At 39.7% G+C, this 19,836-nt stretch overlaps 1 protein-coding gene across 4 annotated transcripts in view; it reads right to left on the bottom strand.

Moving 5' to 3' along the window:
* Positions 1-19,836, bottom strand: part of CTNNA2 (catenin alpha 2) — a 1,068,899-nt gene that overhangs the window by 672,507 nt on the left and 376,556 nt on the right. For all 4 annotated transcript variants that reach the window (XM_058550823.1, XM_058550821.1, XM_058550822.1 and 1 more), the window contains one exon: positions 11,969-12,172. In XM_058550823.1, the coding sequence (XP_058406806.1) occupies positions 11,969-12,172 (204 nt within the window). The remainder of the gene's footprint in view (positions 1-11,968; positions 12,173-19,836) is intronic.

Genomic DNA, 19,836 nt, shown 5'->3' on the forward strand with positions numbered 1-19,836 from the left:
GATTCTTCCTAACCCTCAAGTGTGCGGACCGAATAATAAAAAGGCCAATGTTGTCTTATTTTTTTTATTGAGGTGAAATTCACATAAAATGCCAATGTTGTGTTCTTGAAGCACTTTAGGGGGAAAAGAGGAAGGAAATGCAAAGGTGTCCACTGGTTCCATGGCAGAGGCTTGGGGAGGATGGTTTGGAGAGTGAAGATAAATAATAATAATTAACACTTTTTGAAAATGTTATTGAGAAAACTGAGGAAAAGGAAAATTATGGTACCTGTCTCTGAATCTAATGATTTGATTAAGTTGAGTGATTGCCCAGTGCAGGCCTAGTCCAAGGCTGGTACAGGGCTGGAGGCATGAGAATCCCCCGGAAAATTGCTCAACTACAGATTCTCAAGCTCCATCCTTGGAAATTCTATTGTTTTAGAACTGGTAGGGCCCCGGAATATGTGTTTTTCAAAATCTCCCAATGTGGTTTTGATACATTGATAGATGTAAGAATCCCAAGAGCAGACAGGCAAAATGTTGCTTGCCCTGGGAAACAGTATCATAGAATAGTCATCAAAAGAACCCAGAACAAAAGCTCAATTCAAGGTGTGAACTGGCAAAAGCAAAGCTCTGCGTTGATACTGTAAATCTGTCAGCTGCAGCCCAACCTGCAGAGTTAGTAGAAACTGAAGTCAGCAATTAAGCTCTTAAGAAAGAGGATTTTGAATAATCTGTGGGAATGGATATTTCAGTCTGGCACTTACCGAGAGCAGAGTCCTTTAAAGGATGATAAATTGTCTTTTTACAAATGGGGGAGTAGATAGCTTTGAAAAAAACAGCTACCCTTCAATTAACAGCTCACAAGGTGAGACACTGGTTCAGATTTGCTTGTCTATTTCTAAGGAATTCAAAGAAGAGATTAGCCATCCAGCTTCATAAGTCTCTTCTGAAATCCTGAATGTCCAGGCTGAGTAATATATAGCTCAATAAGACTTCTCAGGAGGTATTTCACTTGACGCTTTCTTACAAAAGTATTTATCCCCATTCACAAGAAGAAAACCCATTTTAAACCCATGCTGTATTACATCAACTCTTGAATTGATCCGCTGACTTATTATATCAGTGGTTCCCTAACTTGCCTGCTCAGAGAACTCACTTGGGGGTACTTGCTAAACTTACAGATCATCAACCCTTTCAATCACATAGGAGACTGTGACTCTGTAGTTTGGGCTGGGCATCTGGAGATAAAGTGTCTACTTTCCAACAGCTGACTTGTGACTTTTTTCTTTTGTTGATTTACCTCAAACTCTTTTGTTCCTTTTAGGGAGTGACGAGTTAAGTAATTTCCAAAGTTCCCAGTCCAGCCTTCAGAATTCTGCAGAACTAAATACGGCCCAGCTCCTCCCAGCCCCTCACATATATTCCCAAGAACTCATGCCCAAACAGGTCACCCTGGAGGAAACACTTAAAATGGCAGAATTAAGAGTGAGTTGCTTGGTGGAGCTCTTTGTACTGAAAAGCAAGCAAGTGACGTGTTTCATAGCATTTTTGTCTCTACTAATAGTACAAGGATCATTTTAGGCCTTTCTAGAAAGAATTGATGTGGGCCCCTGCCAAGGCCTTAAATATAGCTTTAAATATAGGGAAATGTCTGGATACCTCAAAGTGAGTCAAGGATAGTTCACCTTAGCTAATTGACTTACAGTTTTATCTATGTAGTAGGGCAGAGAAAAAAGGTGAATCATTTTGTTCCAAAACATGGAACTCAATAGACTCAAAACATATGGATTATGTTTCTTCTTCTTCTTCGACTTATTATTAGGAGAAAAGAAGGATGAGAGAGAATTCATTTATTCATTGCAAAAATATTTATTCTCAGGTTAGGTACTCTAGAACCTAGGGATTATGAACAAGACAACATCTCTCTCATGGGATCTTCAATTCCAGGGGAAGAACAGACAGTAACAATACAAAGAGATGATGTAATTTTAGAGACTGGCAGGTGCTACAACAGAAATTAATATAATGATGTGATTAAGAGCAACATATTCAAGCTGAAATTTGAGAGAGAAGGAACCATCCATGCAAAGTTTGAGAAAGAACATTCCAGTCATCAGGATGGTAAGTACAAAGGCACTGAAGCAGCAAAGAGCCTGCTGTGTTTGAAGCATAGGGAGGTGTCGCCACCAGCGAAATATTTAGTTCTCAGAGTGTAACAATTTCCTAAATGAATCAGGAGAAACTTTTCAAGATGGGCTCAAGGTAACATTAGACCCAAGCAAGGAGGCCCTTTTGAGCTTATCTTTGGAACCACCTGTTCGGGAACAAGAAATTCAGAGTTCTGGGCTTCCCACATCCTTTGGAAACACAACGGAAAAGTTTATCTAGGCTCATAGGTTTGGTGGTAGAGTACAGCCCGCTGCTCTGGCTGACAGTTTTGTGAGGTCTTCCTTGAAATACCAGAGAGGCTCTCCCAAGAAGATCAACTGATGGATTGTGCTGTCCAGGCTGTCTTAACTAGGACAGCCAAATCTGATGACTCGGCAGTCAACTGTCAACAATCTCTGCTCATTGACTACGTCAAAGACAGCCCTTTCTGTCTCATAAGGTTACCTGCTCTTCCTCATCATATTGATTGACCTTGTATGATGCAGAACCAACTTGCAAGGACTCAGGAAAGAGGTGTGTCCGATAAGGAGAGAATCTAGCTAGAATTCTAAGTATGGGACTTAATTTTGCTATTAAGGCAGATTTTTATTTTCATTTCTTGTTTTATTTGATAGATTTTTTTTTTTCCTGTCTATCACCAAGAAGAGCTCCTTATAGAAATCTACTGTGGATAAGGTGACTGATAGCCAACCAAGGAGTTGCTAGAGAAGATAACCAGCTCCTGCTCAAGAAGTTACCAGCAGCACCACTCTGGACAGTCTCAAATACCATGTCTCTTTCCTTCCATTATCCCAGGCTTGTGACAACCAGGAACCTCCCATCCCACCCCTTTAAGTAAGCCCATATTCCTCCACCTCACAACTCCCAGTCCTGCTTTCTAAGTCTCCACAGTCAATTCTGACACTCTCGTTCCTTCATAACATTTCCAATGCTCCTTTCAATTTCTTTAAAGATAATTTATAATCTGTGTCAAATAACTGCAAACTTTCAGCCCTTGTCGGTTTGATCTAATTGGTTACTTTTGCTAGCTTTCATTCATGGTGACTTGTTTCATTTTGTTTGTACTGATTCTGGAATGTCAACTTCTGTTCCTCGTAACTTAATCTGTAGAAATTCTTTGAGGCTTGGGTTTCAAGTATTTTCCCCTAGAGACTGTTGGTATTTGCTTCTGCCAGGTACCTCACAACCCACCACTCAGAATGCCATTAAATGAAATTTTGGATAAGTTTTATGTCACCCTAAAATACAGATTCTGACCCCAAAACTGAGTGATTGTGAGATTATGGTTAGAAATTCTAGGACAGGAGGGATTCTTTTTTTTACTGCTCTTTAAAGGCCAAAACAGCATGCATTCCTATTGTTTCTCTCTGTAGGGAGGTTTTATGTTCTTAGATCATGCCCTAATAGTGTTCCCATCTGAGAATCCAGGCTTTATACTGAGGTTTCTAATCTGAATGGCCATCCAGCTGGGTCACAGACTTTGTCTCCTATTCCTTACACATTGCCCCATTTAAAACCCAAGTCTAGGCCAGGAGGAATCTGCAGACCTGTCCCTAGTTTACTGCTTTCTTGTCATTTCTTGCCTGAGTAACTCCCTTACATTCTTGTGAGTTGATCTATGCACTGAAAAGAATTTTTAAAAGTACTACCAGGTTTACAGGTATTAGAAGGAAGAAAGGGGGGCAGGGAAGAAGGGAGAAGGGAAGGGGAACGGGGGGTGGATACTGATTGCTCAGTACTACTTTGCCTTCACAGAGAAGTCACCAATGAGCTCTGGAGTTATTGTGACCTTCATTGCTCATACTTAATTTGTTATAGAACTAAGACTGGAAGCCTCATTTCAATGACAAGGCTAACTATTTGAGATAGGTGCCTATGTAGACATGAGTGGGGGATCATAGTTGGAGAACTTGCTGCATCAGTGAAGCATTTTGCTGGCATCCTACAAGATGCAGATAAAGGGGAATTGAGACCCGCCTGGCGCCACCACCGGAGTCTGAGTCCATCAACCACGATGATAAAAATAATGGAGACACAAACAAGACATAGAAAGCCTTCTGCTATACACCTCTAGAGGACATTGACCTTTCTTTAATTTACATACAAATTCCATATGCATTAGCCCCCATTCCACGGGGGATGACTGCCATGACAGTTCTGGAGATTCCCCTAGAAGGTCAAGAACTCCCCCTCCCAACTGTAGGTGGAGGAAAGACCATTATTGGTGGATAACCAGATAATGCAAATTCCCTTCTAAACAGTCCAAATAAAAATAAAACTAACCCAAGACACAGGGCAGATGCGATCTCTGGCACTGCCTGACCCCCACTTGGAGTGTATCTAACCTTTCCTCTAATAAATCTTTGCTTGCTTGTTGTTGCCGTTGTGTTGGTGTCTGAATCCCTCTCTCACGCTGATCAAGAACCTGGGTGATCAGACTCTTCAGTCAGGTTACATATTTTCCCAAAATCTCCCTGCTCAAGAGATTGCCAGCCGGTGGCCCTCACCTTTGCTGATTGGGTATATCTTAACAGTAGGTAATAAGATTAGTGCTGTATCCTAACCAACTTTTAGGAGATCCCAATAGAAGGAAATGCCCTAAGCAGATCCCTCAGCCTGCCAGGGTATAGGCCAAGCTTCTAAAGTCCATGCCCTGGGTGACCACTCGCAACCCGTCCAAGAAAATCTAGGTCCTATAAAAACACTAACAACAGCTTCTAACCTCTAACTACTAACCCAAATTCTATCCCTAAGACCCAAGACTTACAGAATCACACTTTGGAGCTATAGAAGAGGGTCATATTCACACAATGTACCAGAAATTTTTCTCATGCTTACACTCTTAGAATTTCAGTCCATCTCCCTGGACTGGAGATATCTCCATGTTCAAAGGAGAACCCTGGCCTTTCTCTCTCAGAAAACTAAGGGATCAGGAAAAGGAAGGCACCTCATCTACTAACTCAGACAAGCTGCACAGCATGCAACTTCTATCAGCTCAGAGGCCTGGTCCTCCTATTTTCACCCTTCTGGTTTTCCAGGCTGCTAGTTTCCATCATTTACACCAAGGTCTCCAAATACCAGTTCAGAGGCCTGGTCCTCCTATTTTCACCCTTCTGGTTTTCCAGGCTGCTAGTTTCCATCATTTACACCAAGGTCTCCAAATACCAGTTCATTTACTAAGGGTTCACATGTAATTGTTTCCCGGCCTTGGCAACAGTGATATCAACAGTATTCCTCGAGGCAGCGCCACATAGCCAGATACATCTCTGGCCACTCGGGGAGCAGCAGAGGAGTACCAGCCCAAGTCCGACACACCCAATGATGTTTTCCTTTATTTATCTGTCTATACTCCCTATCTCCAAAAAGACCTCAATGAATTTTACAGCATAGGGATTTTAGACCAGGGAAATAAAAGCATTGGGAAGAACAAGGAAGCAAATAGGAATTTCCTTTGACACTGAGCTTTCCGGCTGCTACCGTCTCATTATTCTCTGAATACTCCTATAAAGTAACTTCTGTTATCATCATTTTACAGCTGAGAAAGTTGAGGCTCAGTGAGTCTCTCTACCCTGCCTAAAGTCATGTCATTTACAAGTGATAAAACTGGGATTTGAACCTGGGTATAGATGGCTACAAAGCATAGGCTTGTAAACTCTGCTAAATTATCCATAGTGGGGAACAGGGGAGGGTTTCACATAGGAAGGACCTTTCCTGGCCAAGGAGATGGTGTGTGAGATAGCAATGAACTTGATGATCCAACGGAAACAAATCTAGTTAGACTCATCTGTCCTGGGATCCCGCGAGTAAGTCATTTAATTGTACATCATGAGCTGATAATTAAGTAAGGCCTAGATGATACTGGAAACAAATTTTATGTTTAATCAACAATCGGCCTTATTCTTCTTAAGTTATAACAACCACTCAGTCTTTCTCCTACCTTCCCATCTGGGAGACTCTGACAGTATAACAATAACAAAGCTATCTTTCAGATGACACTCCCTCCCCCTTGAGAAGCTTTCAAGCCTTCTCTGGGACCCTAGATCCAATCCAACTATTGAACTTGACCACTAGTTGTTCTGGATCCCTCTCAACAGTACTATATATAGCCAAGTTAGAGAAATTCTGATAAATGAAAATCAAATTTATATAGAAAATTGATAAAATACAGAAAAAATATACCTAAGATCATTTTAAATAGCACCTCAGAGGCACTTAAAATTTATTTACTTACAAAATTTTCATTGCAAAAAATTGTCAGGAATCCCCTTAAAGCATATAAACTGTAAAGCTGTGTCCTCACTGCTTTCTTACTTTGTTCCCTAGTCATGCTTCAGGTTTAAATCAGTACTCTACTGCCAACATGGAAAGTCTTCCCTACTTATCTTTTCCAACACGCTTCTCTAAAAATACTCTCAAAATGAACTGCTTCTAAATGAATTATTACATATTTATATAACAAAATGCTATGCAGCCAGTAAGCATAAGGTTAAAGAATGTTTATTGATATGGTAACATAGTCATAATATATTAAGTAAGGAAAATGGATTACAAAACACCATTTACAACGAGTCCATTTTTTGAAACTTAAGGTATAACATACGTGTGTATGTCCGTGTGTGTATAAATACATCACTCATATAAGTTTAAAAACATTGGAAAAACGTATACAAATTATTAACAATGATTATTTTTAGGGTATGAGATTACTAATGAATTTTTTCTTCTTTCTTTGTTTTTTAACCTTTACAATGAACATATATTTCTTTTGTGCCATAAAGGAAAAAAAAAAGAAAAGAAAAACAGTGTAAAAGCCCACTATTTTCAGAGCCCTGCCAGCCCTGTAAATCACTTCACATATTACTTATATAGTGCTGTGGAGCAGTATCCTGGAGCCTTGGTATGGTATGGGCTGGAAATGGGCTGGAAATGACCTTTTTTAGACCTCATTTCAGAACTGCACCCCTCACAGTTAGAATCCATCAGGAACCCATTTACATTAAATTCCATTCTATAGCAAAGGCTATGACAATGACCCTTCAGGCACTTGTAATATATCTAATTGTTCCCACATCAGTTTGTCCTCATGTGCTTTTAACACATACATTACATTAGTGGTTTACAAATCGTCCCCAAGGATCCACTTAGGTTCTTCAAGAGGTTTGAAAAAAGTTGGATTCAAATGCTTTATAAAAATATATAATTCTAATTATTTATAAAAATACAATTAAAAAATAACCTACCGCATTTTAACATAGCAGAGACCAGCAAGCAATTACTTTATGCCACCCGATTCTCTGCCATCACTGTGCAAACAGTTAAACTTTAATTGTATGATTGTTTAAGAAAATTGTAGTTCCGCATTAGTCTTTAAAAAAGCAATCTAGAGCAGCACAGAGGGTCTATGTATAGAAAATGGAACCAGGCTGTACAGCACCGCAATATACAAGGTCCAGGCATATCTGCCCACAGGTTCTCACCAAGGACAAACAGTGAATTGTGCGCAAAGAATTAACAGTGTAACGCATCTCCTTACTGTTCTGCAGTTAGTTTTAGCACTTAGAATAAGTATTATATGTTTCTAGTCTTTTATGTCTATTAGAATGTAAACCATACTTGGTAATTTTTGCTGATACAACTTTGAAATAAAATTTTTCTACTTAATTCCCTTTTCAAATGCAATCTGTCTATCAGAATATCCAGGCATTGCAAAGCGAGCTATTTAGAAATTGTTACTACATCTGAGTAAATCAGAATTTCTGTGCATCCAAAACCAAAAGAAGACATCATCTTAGGGTGGCTCATAAGCTGCAACTGTCATTCACACTGCCCATTGTCCATTATATGTTCATAAAACTGACACATTCTTCTCACTTGTTAGCTACAAGCAAATTTTCTTTAAAATATTTGAGAATTTGAGCATTTTACTTCTACTGGTACCACTTGGCCCAAGCCACCATCCTCTCATGAATTAGAAGTCTCCAAGGTCTCCTCATCCGCCCTCCTGCTTTTTTACCCCTTGACTCCTATGGCCTGTCCTCAACACCTAAGTCATGGCAGTTTCTGCCCAACGCTCTCCATTGACTTTCCATTCCATTAAAAGTAAAAGTCAAATTTCAAATAATGGTGCACAAGGCTCTGTGTAATCTGACACCTTGTCACCTTGCAGACCCCATCTCCTGCTACCCACCACTAAACTGTCACAGCCACAGGAGCTGCCCATGGTCCTCAAGCAACCCAAGGCACTTGACCGTGCTGCTCCTTCCACCTCAAGTGGTCTTTGCTCCCTCATCTCCAAAAGGTCTTTAAGAAGTAATGGTTTAACCAAATGTCATCTTCTCAATGAACCCCTTCTGGGTCCTCTTTACTAACAACTGCACCCCATCCTCCCTGTCTCCCAGGTTTTATATTTCTCCATGTCACTTATCACCATCCGAGATAACTCTTGCTCAAATTATTTATTTATTGTCTGTCTCCGCCTACTAGAGTGTAAATCTCAGGAGAGCAGAGAATTTTGTCTATTTTGCTCCTTTCTGTATCCCCAGAAGCCTAGAACAGTGCCTGGCACAAAGCAGCCAGACACACAATACATATTTTTTGAATTAATACAATATTCTAAATTTGGATCCATCACAAAATTCTTATTATCATCACAATAAAATACCAAGTTTAAATGTTTCTTATCATGGGATCACTTTTAAGATTTTTTCTTTTTTTTTTTTTGGTGAAAAAAGAGTTTTAATGCCACAGAAAAGGGTTGTACGAAATTATAAGTTCCAGAGAACAGTTTATGTCTTCATTATAATTTGGAACTATTTATAGTCCTCAACACACTACTCCAACAACCACCCTGATGGCACTAATCCAAAGGCCCTGCATCCTTTTGAAAAAGAGTCTCTCTCTACCCATTAGTCTCCACATCTGAACAATAAGGATGTTCTATTTAAAGGGAGATTATTTTTAAGAATCTTCCCACTTAGGGTCACATCATAAACTTGATAAAATAAATTAAGGGCACCCAGGGGCTTTCCTAAAACTATTTCAACAGTCTTTTCTAGCACACTCTGTGATCATAATTTCTGTCACATGCATCTGTTTACCCAGTCCTTTTTTCTCATACCACAGTTTCTTTCAAGTGTACAATTTTTTTTATATCTTTAAATCACACACACACATTCATTAATTTGTATATACCTTTGTGGAAATATCTGACACACAACTGATATCCTACTGAGCTCAGTGTAAGCCACATGGCTAAACCATGGCCCATGCCCCATGCAGACTACTCTTCCTTAATCATTTAGTATACAGCTCTTCTCCTCAATCTCCATGTCCCTCCTTTCCACACCACTTGGCATGTACATGAATTTAGAACAGCTTTGCCTACAAGTGAGCATCATAATTTGAATCTTCATCAGGGACAAACCAGGAGATTTTTAGAATCCAGAAGTGTCAGTAACGCCAATTTTTAAATATTTTCTTCTCAATCTATGACTTCTTTATCCTAATGATATCACCTAGCACATTATGATGAAAATACGCAGTGATAATTTGATAATACCTTTATTCCCAAAGCTTATAAAATTTAAAAAGAAATATAACAGTCTAGCCACAATTGACTAATTTAGTGGCTGTTAATTACAACAGACATTTCAGTCAAGGCATAGATGTGTATGTGGTTTTTATACTAATATAGGTTATATCAAAGTAAAATATAAATTGATATTGTGGCAGTAGAAATGAGTGCACTGAACAGGGATTATGGAGCTGGTCTAGCTGCATCCAATTCTACCTTGAAATCACCAAAGAAGTGTAAAGTCCAAGTAAATTTTATACAGTTTATATAAAAGTCAGTAGGAGGTGTTTTATTTCAGCATTTGATCCTGATGGTTCAAAGCAAATAGAATTTGCACACCTTGAAATTTAAGCACTATACCCACCTATGTGTTATCTGTAACCATATCAAAGTAGAAACCAAGTTTTCAATAAAAATACAAAACATTCCTGCATCACAAGATTGTGAACAGAAAAACAAGCACCTGGAGTCAAAAAAAAAAAACAAAACTCTATCAGCTCTGCTGATGTATATGAGTTTACACTGAAAGAAAAATCTTCTACTTGACAGGATTCTAGACACCAAACTGAAAATTACATGTCACATCTTGATCAACTCTTCTTTAGTCACATTCTGTGATTTCTAGTCACAAGAACATACTTTTTTTTTTTTTTTCTGATTTATTTATATTGAGATCTTAACCATCACTGTGATCTCTGTAGTTTCTACTTCCTTCTTTGGCAATAATTCTTCATTGATACAAATACTAGCATGCCTTAATATAAAATCAAATTCCACATAAAAGTAATTAGCCTGTTGCTATTCTGTTAAAAGACAAACAAACAGAATCCCAGAGTTTATAAGCATTCTTTTTTGTTGAATCTTCTATTCAAAAGATTCACTTAGGGTGGGAGACACTGGTGATCAACATTTCCAGCTTTCCCCTGCACTGAAGCCATAGCCCCAAATTACAGAAAGTGTTGGCCATCCAGTGTCCTACAGAGAAGTCCTCCTAAGCAGCAGGATACCACGTGAGGCCACCATACCCTATTCTTTGTGTGCTGAAAATGGGCAAGTCTTCCAAAATCAAAGAATCTGAAGGTTCACGGAAAGGAAACAGATTTTGTTTTTTAGTTTGTAGGGCATTTTACATTTTTGTTTTCTAGATCAAAGTTCTCTGGAAAGTCTAGTAGGAGCAGCACTGTTCCTGTCAATGCTGACTCCTGGCTTGACCCAGGGGCTGCAGGTCAGTTAGGGATGGGTATGGTAAGAAGAATCGGCTGGAGAGAGGGTCATGGGTTAGCACTTTGTCTCAGCATTGCCTTAGGGTGTTCCAACAGGACCCAGCATGGGCTTTCACAGCTGTGAGCAGATTTGCAGTGTCCCTTCTCCCTACCTGACCACTACCCAGGGCATTGTTTCAACATGCAACATCAAGACCTCACTTTATCTACATTTTTCCACTTTATGCCGAATTCTCTCAAATCCAAGAGTCCAGGATAGGAGGAACTCCAGATCACTCATGGTTGCCTGCACTGGGCATCAACAAGAACACCTCAGTTGAACATATGTAGCAAATCAATACAAATGTAATTCAGTACCTTTCAAAACAAAGAATATGGATTTCATCTCCACCGTATAGTTTTCAGGTATACAAGCACCATCACATTTTATAACTGTGGGAGAAAACAGCTATTGTCTGTGCTACAACATCACTAGACAACACCAACACCCATTGGAAAACTTAGAGACCCACTCTCATAAGAATTTCTAATTGCACAACGAATCGATCAAGTTCCTCCAAATTTCACCGCAGTTAGAACGTTTCCACCTTAACCAAGTCTGTACAAACATTTGAAAACTTACCATATTTATTAATGCCTCTTAGGGATGAAGATTAGCATCTATAGCTATCTTCGGCTTTGAAAGTGCTCTTTGTAAACGAGGACTTCAGTAATCCTGTTATTTCCATCAACCATCCACTTTGACCAAATGACATCTTACCTAAATCAAAGGCCAGCCACTAAAATGACCAAGAAATCACTCAAGTAAAAAGCCAATCTTTCCCTAAAAAATCTCTTCCACACTAAAAATGCATTCTGAGACCAAACCAGGACACAGATTCTCCCAAAGTGGTTCTTCGGTTTCACCTGGCTGACTCTGGGGAACACCTGGCGCCGTCGCACGCTGTGCATGCTTCCCCGAGCGCCCCAAGCTGGCGCAGCAGAGTCCACGGAGACCAGGGCGCGAGAGCCCGGGACTTACGTTATTCATGTACTCGCTGAGCAGATCCTGGAGCGCCTGCCGCACGGCGTTGCACTCGGCCACGATCCTCTCGCGGCGGTCGTCGCGCGTGCAGGACGAGTCGGCCATGAGCGCCGCGCCGCTGATGATGCTCTCCAGCCTCTCCTCGAGGGACGGCCGGAACCTGGCCTCGCTGAACGTCATGGGGTCCAGGATTATCTTATTCTGAAAGCAGTACAAGGGAAAAATTAGCAGAGAAGAGAAGCCTGACTTTGCACCCTGTTTTCTAAACCAGAAATATCTGAGGGCAGGACTTCTCTGTGGAGAAGAAACTGGTTACTTAGATTCTAAAGTGGCCTTGACACCGTATCAACGTTCTGTAAAATATTTGCCCTAAATCTAATCTTCAGGGAGAAAATTGCACATCTTGTTTCAAGAATGTGTTCTGGGCAAAGGCTATCTCACGGAAGAGTTTTCAAATGAGATTGTGACACTGGCTTGGCATTTTTTAAGTTTGCAGTCTTCAAGGAAAGCACATTTCAGTGCAGCACTTTGGGGGATTATGGGAAGATTTTAGAGCCCCAGAGCTAGAACATGATAGGTAATCAACAACTTAAGGATGCATTAGCGGTGACTGGTGTACATATCACATCCACCTCATGAGAAGTGGAGAGCCTCATGGCAGGATGCCTTTTGAAACCTGGGCAAACAGCATCCAACAGGCATGCACAGTACAGGTTACTTCCCACTAGGAAGTAATTTTTGTATGAAAACTAGCACTCTAGAAAAGGATTCATAATGTGTGTGTGTGTGTGTGTGTGTGTGATTTGTTACAATTAACTGACAGTATCCTGATAGTGGTATAACATATTCTGAAGGAGCCTAGATAAGAGGAAAAATAGAGATGTTTCCTAAAAGGAAGGTGTCACAGAGAATTTTATCTTAATTTTGCCCCTGCTAAGTCTGAGGAGCCTGGAAACACATAGAGGGAGATGTCCAGAGGTAGACAGAAATATGCATCCAGAATTCAGGAGATATATCACCCTGAATAAGGATCTGGGAGTTGTCAGGGCTATGTGGACACAAGGTAGTGAACGGCATACTAGTAAAGTAAACAGAACAAGAAGAGCAGACTGAAGAAGACTCAGTTAATACCAATTTCCAAGGGTATGCAGAAGGATGAGAATCAAAAAAGATGATAGAAAAAATAGTCAGAGGGATAGGAGCAGAACCTGGAGAATATTCCCAGCAAGTCAAGGGAGTAAAGAGACTGATGAAGTGTGTTATAACTAAATGCATGAAATAGAGAGGCAAAGCTGACTTTGCCCAATGGCTCGTTTCCATTGGGGACCCCTTTTCTGTTCAGAACAAGGAAGATCATTCCAACAAGGTTAACCAAAGCCGAATGACTGCTGCAGGAAACAGTATGCTCATCTTCATTGAAGGTGCACACAGAGGTACAAGGACTAGAGTGGTGGTGAAGGAATAAATGCTCTTCCAACTCTAGGGTGTTATGGTGAATCGCCATTCCAGTACTGTTTCCTTTGATGTTCATCATTCCTTAAATGTTCATCAAATTAAAAAAAAAATATATATATATATATAAGATTAGAAAACACAATTTACCATATCTACAAATATAATAAGAAAAGCAAATGAGAGTAGGAGGTATACCATCGCCAAACTGCCACCTGCTGAGTACCTACTATATGCCTACTAGAGTGCTTAGTGCCAAAAAGGGAAGGGAGAGCATAAAAAAGTTATGTGATTTTTTTTCTAGTGGAATATAAAATAACTTCTTAGTTATTACAAAATAGGGCCGAGTATGTACTCTAGAAAGTTTTGCCCTAACTCTCCGAAGCATCCTAAGGTGTTTGCTGAAGGTTGTGCTCAGAGCATCAGTGGCTCTGATTCTCGGATTCCTGTTCAAATGCAAATCTCCATAGCAGAGAGATCCTTCCAAAACAAGGACAATGTAGTCCTGACGAATGAGTGCAAGCAGGGGGCAACTTAGAAAGAAAGAAGCAGACACTAAACACAGACAGGTCTGAAGTCCACTGGAAGCTTGAGTTTCCTAGGAAATTACTCATTGATCAAAGTTCCCTCTTCAGTTTAGAGAGCAAATGCACAAGGTTATGCAAACAGAAGATAAGCTATTCTGTGGCACATTTTGGAATGAAGACTACCTTCATACTTGGACTCTCTTAGATCTTAGAAAGAGGAGGATTTTTCCTTAACTCAGAATAGTGTTCCTTAGAGCCTGTCCCTTGTGCCCAGGAATCCTCCAAACAGTGTGAAAAAATCAGGCAGAGGCCTCAGTGCAGTAGATGGCTTTGCAGAGTCTATCATTACAGGTGAGATTCTCAAAGGAAAGTTGAGAGAGGAGCATAGGTGCTCCTGCTACACCTGCCATTTGTACTAGAACTGCATCTGCAAGGACAATTCAAAGGGGATCCATTTGAATTCTCTCTCTTTCTAGCTCTGTCTTTCTTTCTACTGCTTTTCAGCTGATGCGTTTATGATAATTTCACTTACCATGCAACATGCATTAAGTACTGATATTCTAATTAAAGAAACACTTCGTCAAAATATAATTAGACTATTTTCCTTTATAAAGATTATTGATTTTCAAAGAACTCTTTACAGAAACCCACATTAACATAAAACAATACAAATTATTTGTTCTGCTTTGAGGTTTCAGGAGACTCTTCAGAATCATATATTTGCTCTAGGATAGATTTTTATTATACTTTTGGACTAAAAATATAAAGAGGTAGCAATTTGGTGGAAATACACTGAGGTAAATTTGAACTCTTCAATAAGTGCAATTGTAAAACAGTTTCTCTGCAGTGCAGAGCAAAATGTACAACTGTCATTAGAACATTATATCCTAAATTATTTTCCATGGAACACTGAGCTTAGACATGTAATGTTGTGATGAAAAAAGAAGTTTTGGAAATACTGCATTGCCCAGAGCAAATGATCACATGAAATGCTTTGGGGAGTTCTGCATTAAAGGAGTCAGTTTACTGTAGCATTCCTCAAACCTATTTGAGCACAGAGAGGGTCCCCTTTAAAATGCATGTATTATCTATGAGGACCTAAGGAACATACTTTGGGATATGTGGCAAGAGAGAATTTGCAGTGTCAGCCACACAAGCATCCAACCTGCCATGGCCCGGGGCTCTCATGAAAGTAAATGCATTAAAACATTGAGCTTGAAAAACTCTGCATAAAACTTACGCTATTCATCACATTTCTAATGGAATTACTCATTATTTATAGATCACAGGGGAAAAGCTTTAAAAACATCTCCCTGGAAAAGAAACAATAAATTTACAATATTTCAATCTGTATCTGTGGGGGAGATGGGAGCATAGCAATTGATGGATGTGGAAGGCTGGCGGGCAGAAGCCACTCAGGGGAGAGAAAAGGGGTAAAGGTAGAGGGCAGTGCTGAGGGGCGGGCGTCTGTGTGCATGTGTGTATGTAGGGGGTGTGGATTGCCTGGGTGCGTTTATCTATGAGTGGGTAGGTTTGAGTTGTGTATAATGGGTGGAGAGGTGTGTGTGTGTGTGTATGGGAGGGTGTATGGTGTGTGTGTGTGTGTGTGTGTGTGTGTGTTCAGATAACTGACCAGATCTCCAACAGGCTTTGGGAAATGAGAAAATAAGATGAAAAAAAAAAAAAAATGAAGCCAGGGCCTTAAGGGCTAAGGGAAAAGAAAATTTCTACAGTTCTATTCTACAGTTGCTAAAGTAATAGGAAAAAAACTCCCAGAGCTGAATCCTGAGCAAGAAATGCAGAGAATGAAAAGCAAAGTGGAGTGAGGGAGGAGTATTCGCTTCTGCATTATTTGGGAGTGATTTAAAAACAAACACCTAGGCAGGTTCTCTTCAGGATCATTTCAGATCAGCAAACAGGTCCCCTCATTTCCCTGCATGAGCTCAGCTGGTCCTCATCTCTCTGTGATGCTGCCCTCTACTGGCCGGAAGGGGCACACCAGTAGCAGCATCCAGGATCAAAACTCCCCTCGCTGGTCACTGAGGGAATATTTCAAGTGGGTAACATGCCAGGACCAAACAGAGAGGACAAGGACGAGGCTTCCTGTCTCTCCCTTTAGGACAAAGGTGTGTTCTTGCAAGAGGATTTTATGGTGCTTCTAACTGTACTGACTTATTTTAATCCACCAAGATTTTACATTTTAAATATCTAAGTCTCTTGTTTGCATTCTTAAAGCTCATTTAATATTTTCATCCTTTTGATCTTTTAGTTCCATCTTATATGTCATTTTAGTTCATTTTAAAATTGTGGGCCTACATTTCTTAGTCTTTTTCTTCTTTTTTAAAATAAGATTTACTTTAATTTCTTTTTTATCTTGTCTATTTTCATTCTGCCTATTTGACTTGCATACTATTTTGTGTTTTGTAATTTTTACTTATTTTTTATTAACATAAAGTTATTGTTTTCGATCTTACAGTTTACGGAGTGGCAACTGGAAAGCACGGCTATAAAGACAGCAGCTATAATAATTCACTACCAAACACAGCAGGCCAGGATCCTATTCGGCCATCAAGTCAGTGCTATAACGGTCTCTCTAGTCCTACATAATTGATCTCCCATTTTTTCCAATGTTGAACTCTATAAAAATTTCAACTTGAAATAATTCAGGAGACCATCTAGTTCAAAACTACTTCCCAGAATAACACATTTAACTGTACTCACCACACATAAAACTGTTAGAAGAATACTGCTTTTAAATCACACCTATCATCTATTCTCTCTACAAGGAGTTATGTGATCTAAAACTTCAGTACAATCATGGGACATTGAGTTAAGCTTGATGGAGGCTCTGATACAATAGGAAGCAGCAGAGAGACCTCTGTCAAAGCAAGGAGTTGAATGCATTGCAAATGATTTGAGAGGTCCACAATTCTGTGTCCTTGAAATTACCATCTCCATCTTACTGAAGAGGAAAACGATGCCAGAGATGTTGCATGGTCATTCAGCTACAAAATGAGGACACCAGGATTTGAACAGAGGGCTTTTGATTTTAAGCCCAGTGTTCGATCCAATGTATCAGATTGCCCACATTCAGTTGAAATGAGCCTAATAAATCATAATCATAAAAATATATTTCTTACTTAAAAAAACTATGAAACTCTTCTAAACCAAAAATAATGGCATAAGCATCATCTGTCATACTGTCTTCTTTTATGTCACATCTGGGTCACCTTGCCCTTCCAATGGACAATTGAGAGTATAGCCATCTATTCAACAAGTGGGTGCCAGTTACTGTGGGTGTCTGAGGGCACAGACTGAGTAATCCTTTAAGAGGTTCACTGTCTAAACAAAAATAAAAACAAAGACGTGCAACCAATTGTAATTTGGAAAATATACCCATAGTGTTAAGGAATGACTGAGTGATGACAATCTGCACAGTCGGGAAGTGGGAGGTAGCTAAAGAAATCTTTCAGGAGGAGATTAGTCCTCAGCTAAGACTTAAAGAGTGAAAAGCAGTTGGCCAAGCAAAGTTGGGGGTAAGAAGAGGCAATGCAGACAGAATAGGAAGTGAGAACAAATGCATGGAGGTGAAAGATATCACAGTGCATGAAGAGTATTATAAGAGGTTTATTGGAGCTGAAGTGTCAAGTGTGAAGTCACAGGTGTGGTGCCATGGAGATGCCCCAAGCACCTTTAAGAGAAACTTCTGTGCGAGCATAGTCAACTGACTGTCTCTATCTACTGCACCTGTAGATCAACCACAGTTTCACAAGGAGCCACACTTGAACCCAGGCAGCCCCTGTCAATCACTGAGCACAGTCAGGCCATTCCTGCCTAACGGGGACTTCTCCAACAGACAACCTCTGCTCCTGCTCCAGACTCCCCACTGGCCTGCCTGAGACTTTCTCAGAACTGTGCTGAGGCTCTTCCTATACGGGTCCTCTTTCTTTCTTGCTCTCCTTTCACAGGTGTCTGCTGCTTCTTCCCCACTTTATCCTTCATAGGCAATTCCTCCTTACACATCTAATCCCATCTACCTTGACATTTGCTTCTCCAAGGACCTGAACAGATGAAAAAGGAGATAAAGTTGGCTAGGAGAGCAACAGCCATGTCTGGAAGAGACTTCTATGCCATGTTGAGAAGCTTTCACTTTGTGAACACTCCTTTAGACAATGAAGAGTCACCAAGAGTTTAACACATAAGAGTGGCATGATCCTGTTTGGTTTTAGAAAGTTTCCTCTGGTAGTTAGGGAAGTTAGCTTTGGCAGGACTAGAACCAAAAGGCAAGGGAGCAATTACCAAGCCCCAAAGCCCAAAAGAAAGACGGGGAGAGCACAAGATTGTGTTTGTACAGACAAAGAGAAGGCCGTATATTGGGACACATTTAGAATGTCAATTTGCAAAATTTAGAGATATATAGATTATGAGAATGAAGAAGAAGGAGTCAAAGATAAAATCCTAAATTTCTAGCATGGGCAATCAACAATGCAGGCATCAGCAAGCTATATCCTGGGTGTCAGCCTCCTATTTTGTAAATAATGTTTTATTAGAACACAGTAAGTCCCCTTCATTTACATACTGTCTATGGTTATTTTCACACTACAATGGGAGAGTTAAAAAGTTAAGACAGACTGTATGATCCAAAAAACTTGGAAAATTTACTATTGGCCCTTTAAGAAAACATTTGCTTACCTTGAACAATGGTGAAAAATAACAGATGAAGAAGAGCAGGCTTAAGGTGCCTTTGACTCATTAAGTGGAAAAGTCTGGTGGAAGGTTGATTATAAGTGTATGAAAATAGGCCAGCTATAAAGATTTAGGATCATCAGAATAAAGGCAGGAGCGGGAGCCATGAGAATGGATGTGATATCTCAATGAGAAATAACAAAATAAGAAGAGCAGTCAGCCCAAGACACAACCCTGGGAAACTCTCAATGTGTAACAGAGAAAGCGCCCACAAATGACATAGTAAAGAATGGTGAGAGATATCTGACTAGACCCAGGAGATTGTATGGCCATAGTTGACGCAGGAGGACAACAGAGAATTCTACAAAGAGGGCAAATAAGATCAAGACTGAAATTGTCCATTGAACTTGGAAGCTAGGAAGTTATGGATGATAATCCGTGTGCTTGTGTGTGTATATCTGTATATACACTATACTTATTTATTTCTAAATATCTTAATCCAAAGCCTCATCAGGCTCAATGGAAAGTAACAGAAGCAACCTAATAATGTTGAGACAAAACAAAAATATTTTCAAATTCATAAAAAATTATTTAATGTTTTCTGAAGTTTCTAGAAAATACCACTAGAAAAGAGAAAGAACTAAATAGTATTAAAATTAGAAAGGAGAAGATGAAACTATTTCTGATTGCAGATGCTATAGCTGTTTACTTGGAAAAAATGAGAATCAACCAAAAAATTACTACAAATTAAAAAATGTTTTTTTCATGAAGGCACTTGTATTAATATGCAAAGTCAATTGTCTTGATATATACAAGGAGCATCTGATTGGAAGACTGAATTTACAATAACAAGAATCTCAAAACAAAACAAAACACACAAAAAACCACATGTAGATGTCAACTATATATAGCAGGACATGTGCTCAGAGAGATGAATAATTGTCCAGGCACACACAAGTCAAAGGGCAGAGATGGAACTGGGATGCATGCCCTCTAGCTCCAGAGTCTGTGATGTAGCCACTACACTACATTGTTTCCCCTTTGTATCCTTCTGAGCGCATGCTGTTGATCACTATGAGGAAATTAATGGAACAGCCATTTTCCCATCTCAGACACTCAAGTAGCAGTAGTTCTAATTCTTTCACACTTTAGATGGTATGACAAACAGTGAGCAACGACCAGGGATAAAAGCTCTAAAAT

This window comes from Diceros bicornis, chromosome 12 (genome assembly GCF_020826845.1).
Source record: "Diceros bicornis minor isolate mBicDic1 chromosome 12, mDicBic1.mat.cur, whole genome shotgun sequence".
Classification (NCBI taxonomy): domain Eukaryota; kingdom Metazoa; phylum Chordata; class Mammalia; order Perissodactyla; family Rhinocerotidae; genus Diceros; species Diceros bicornis.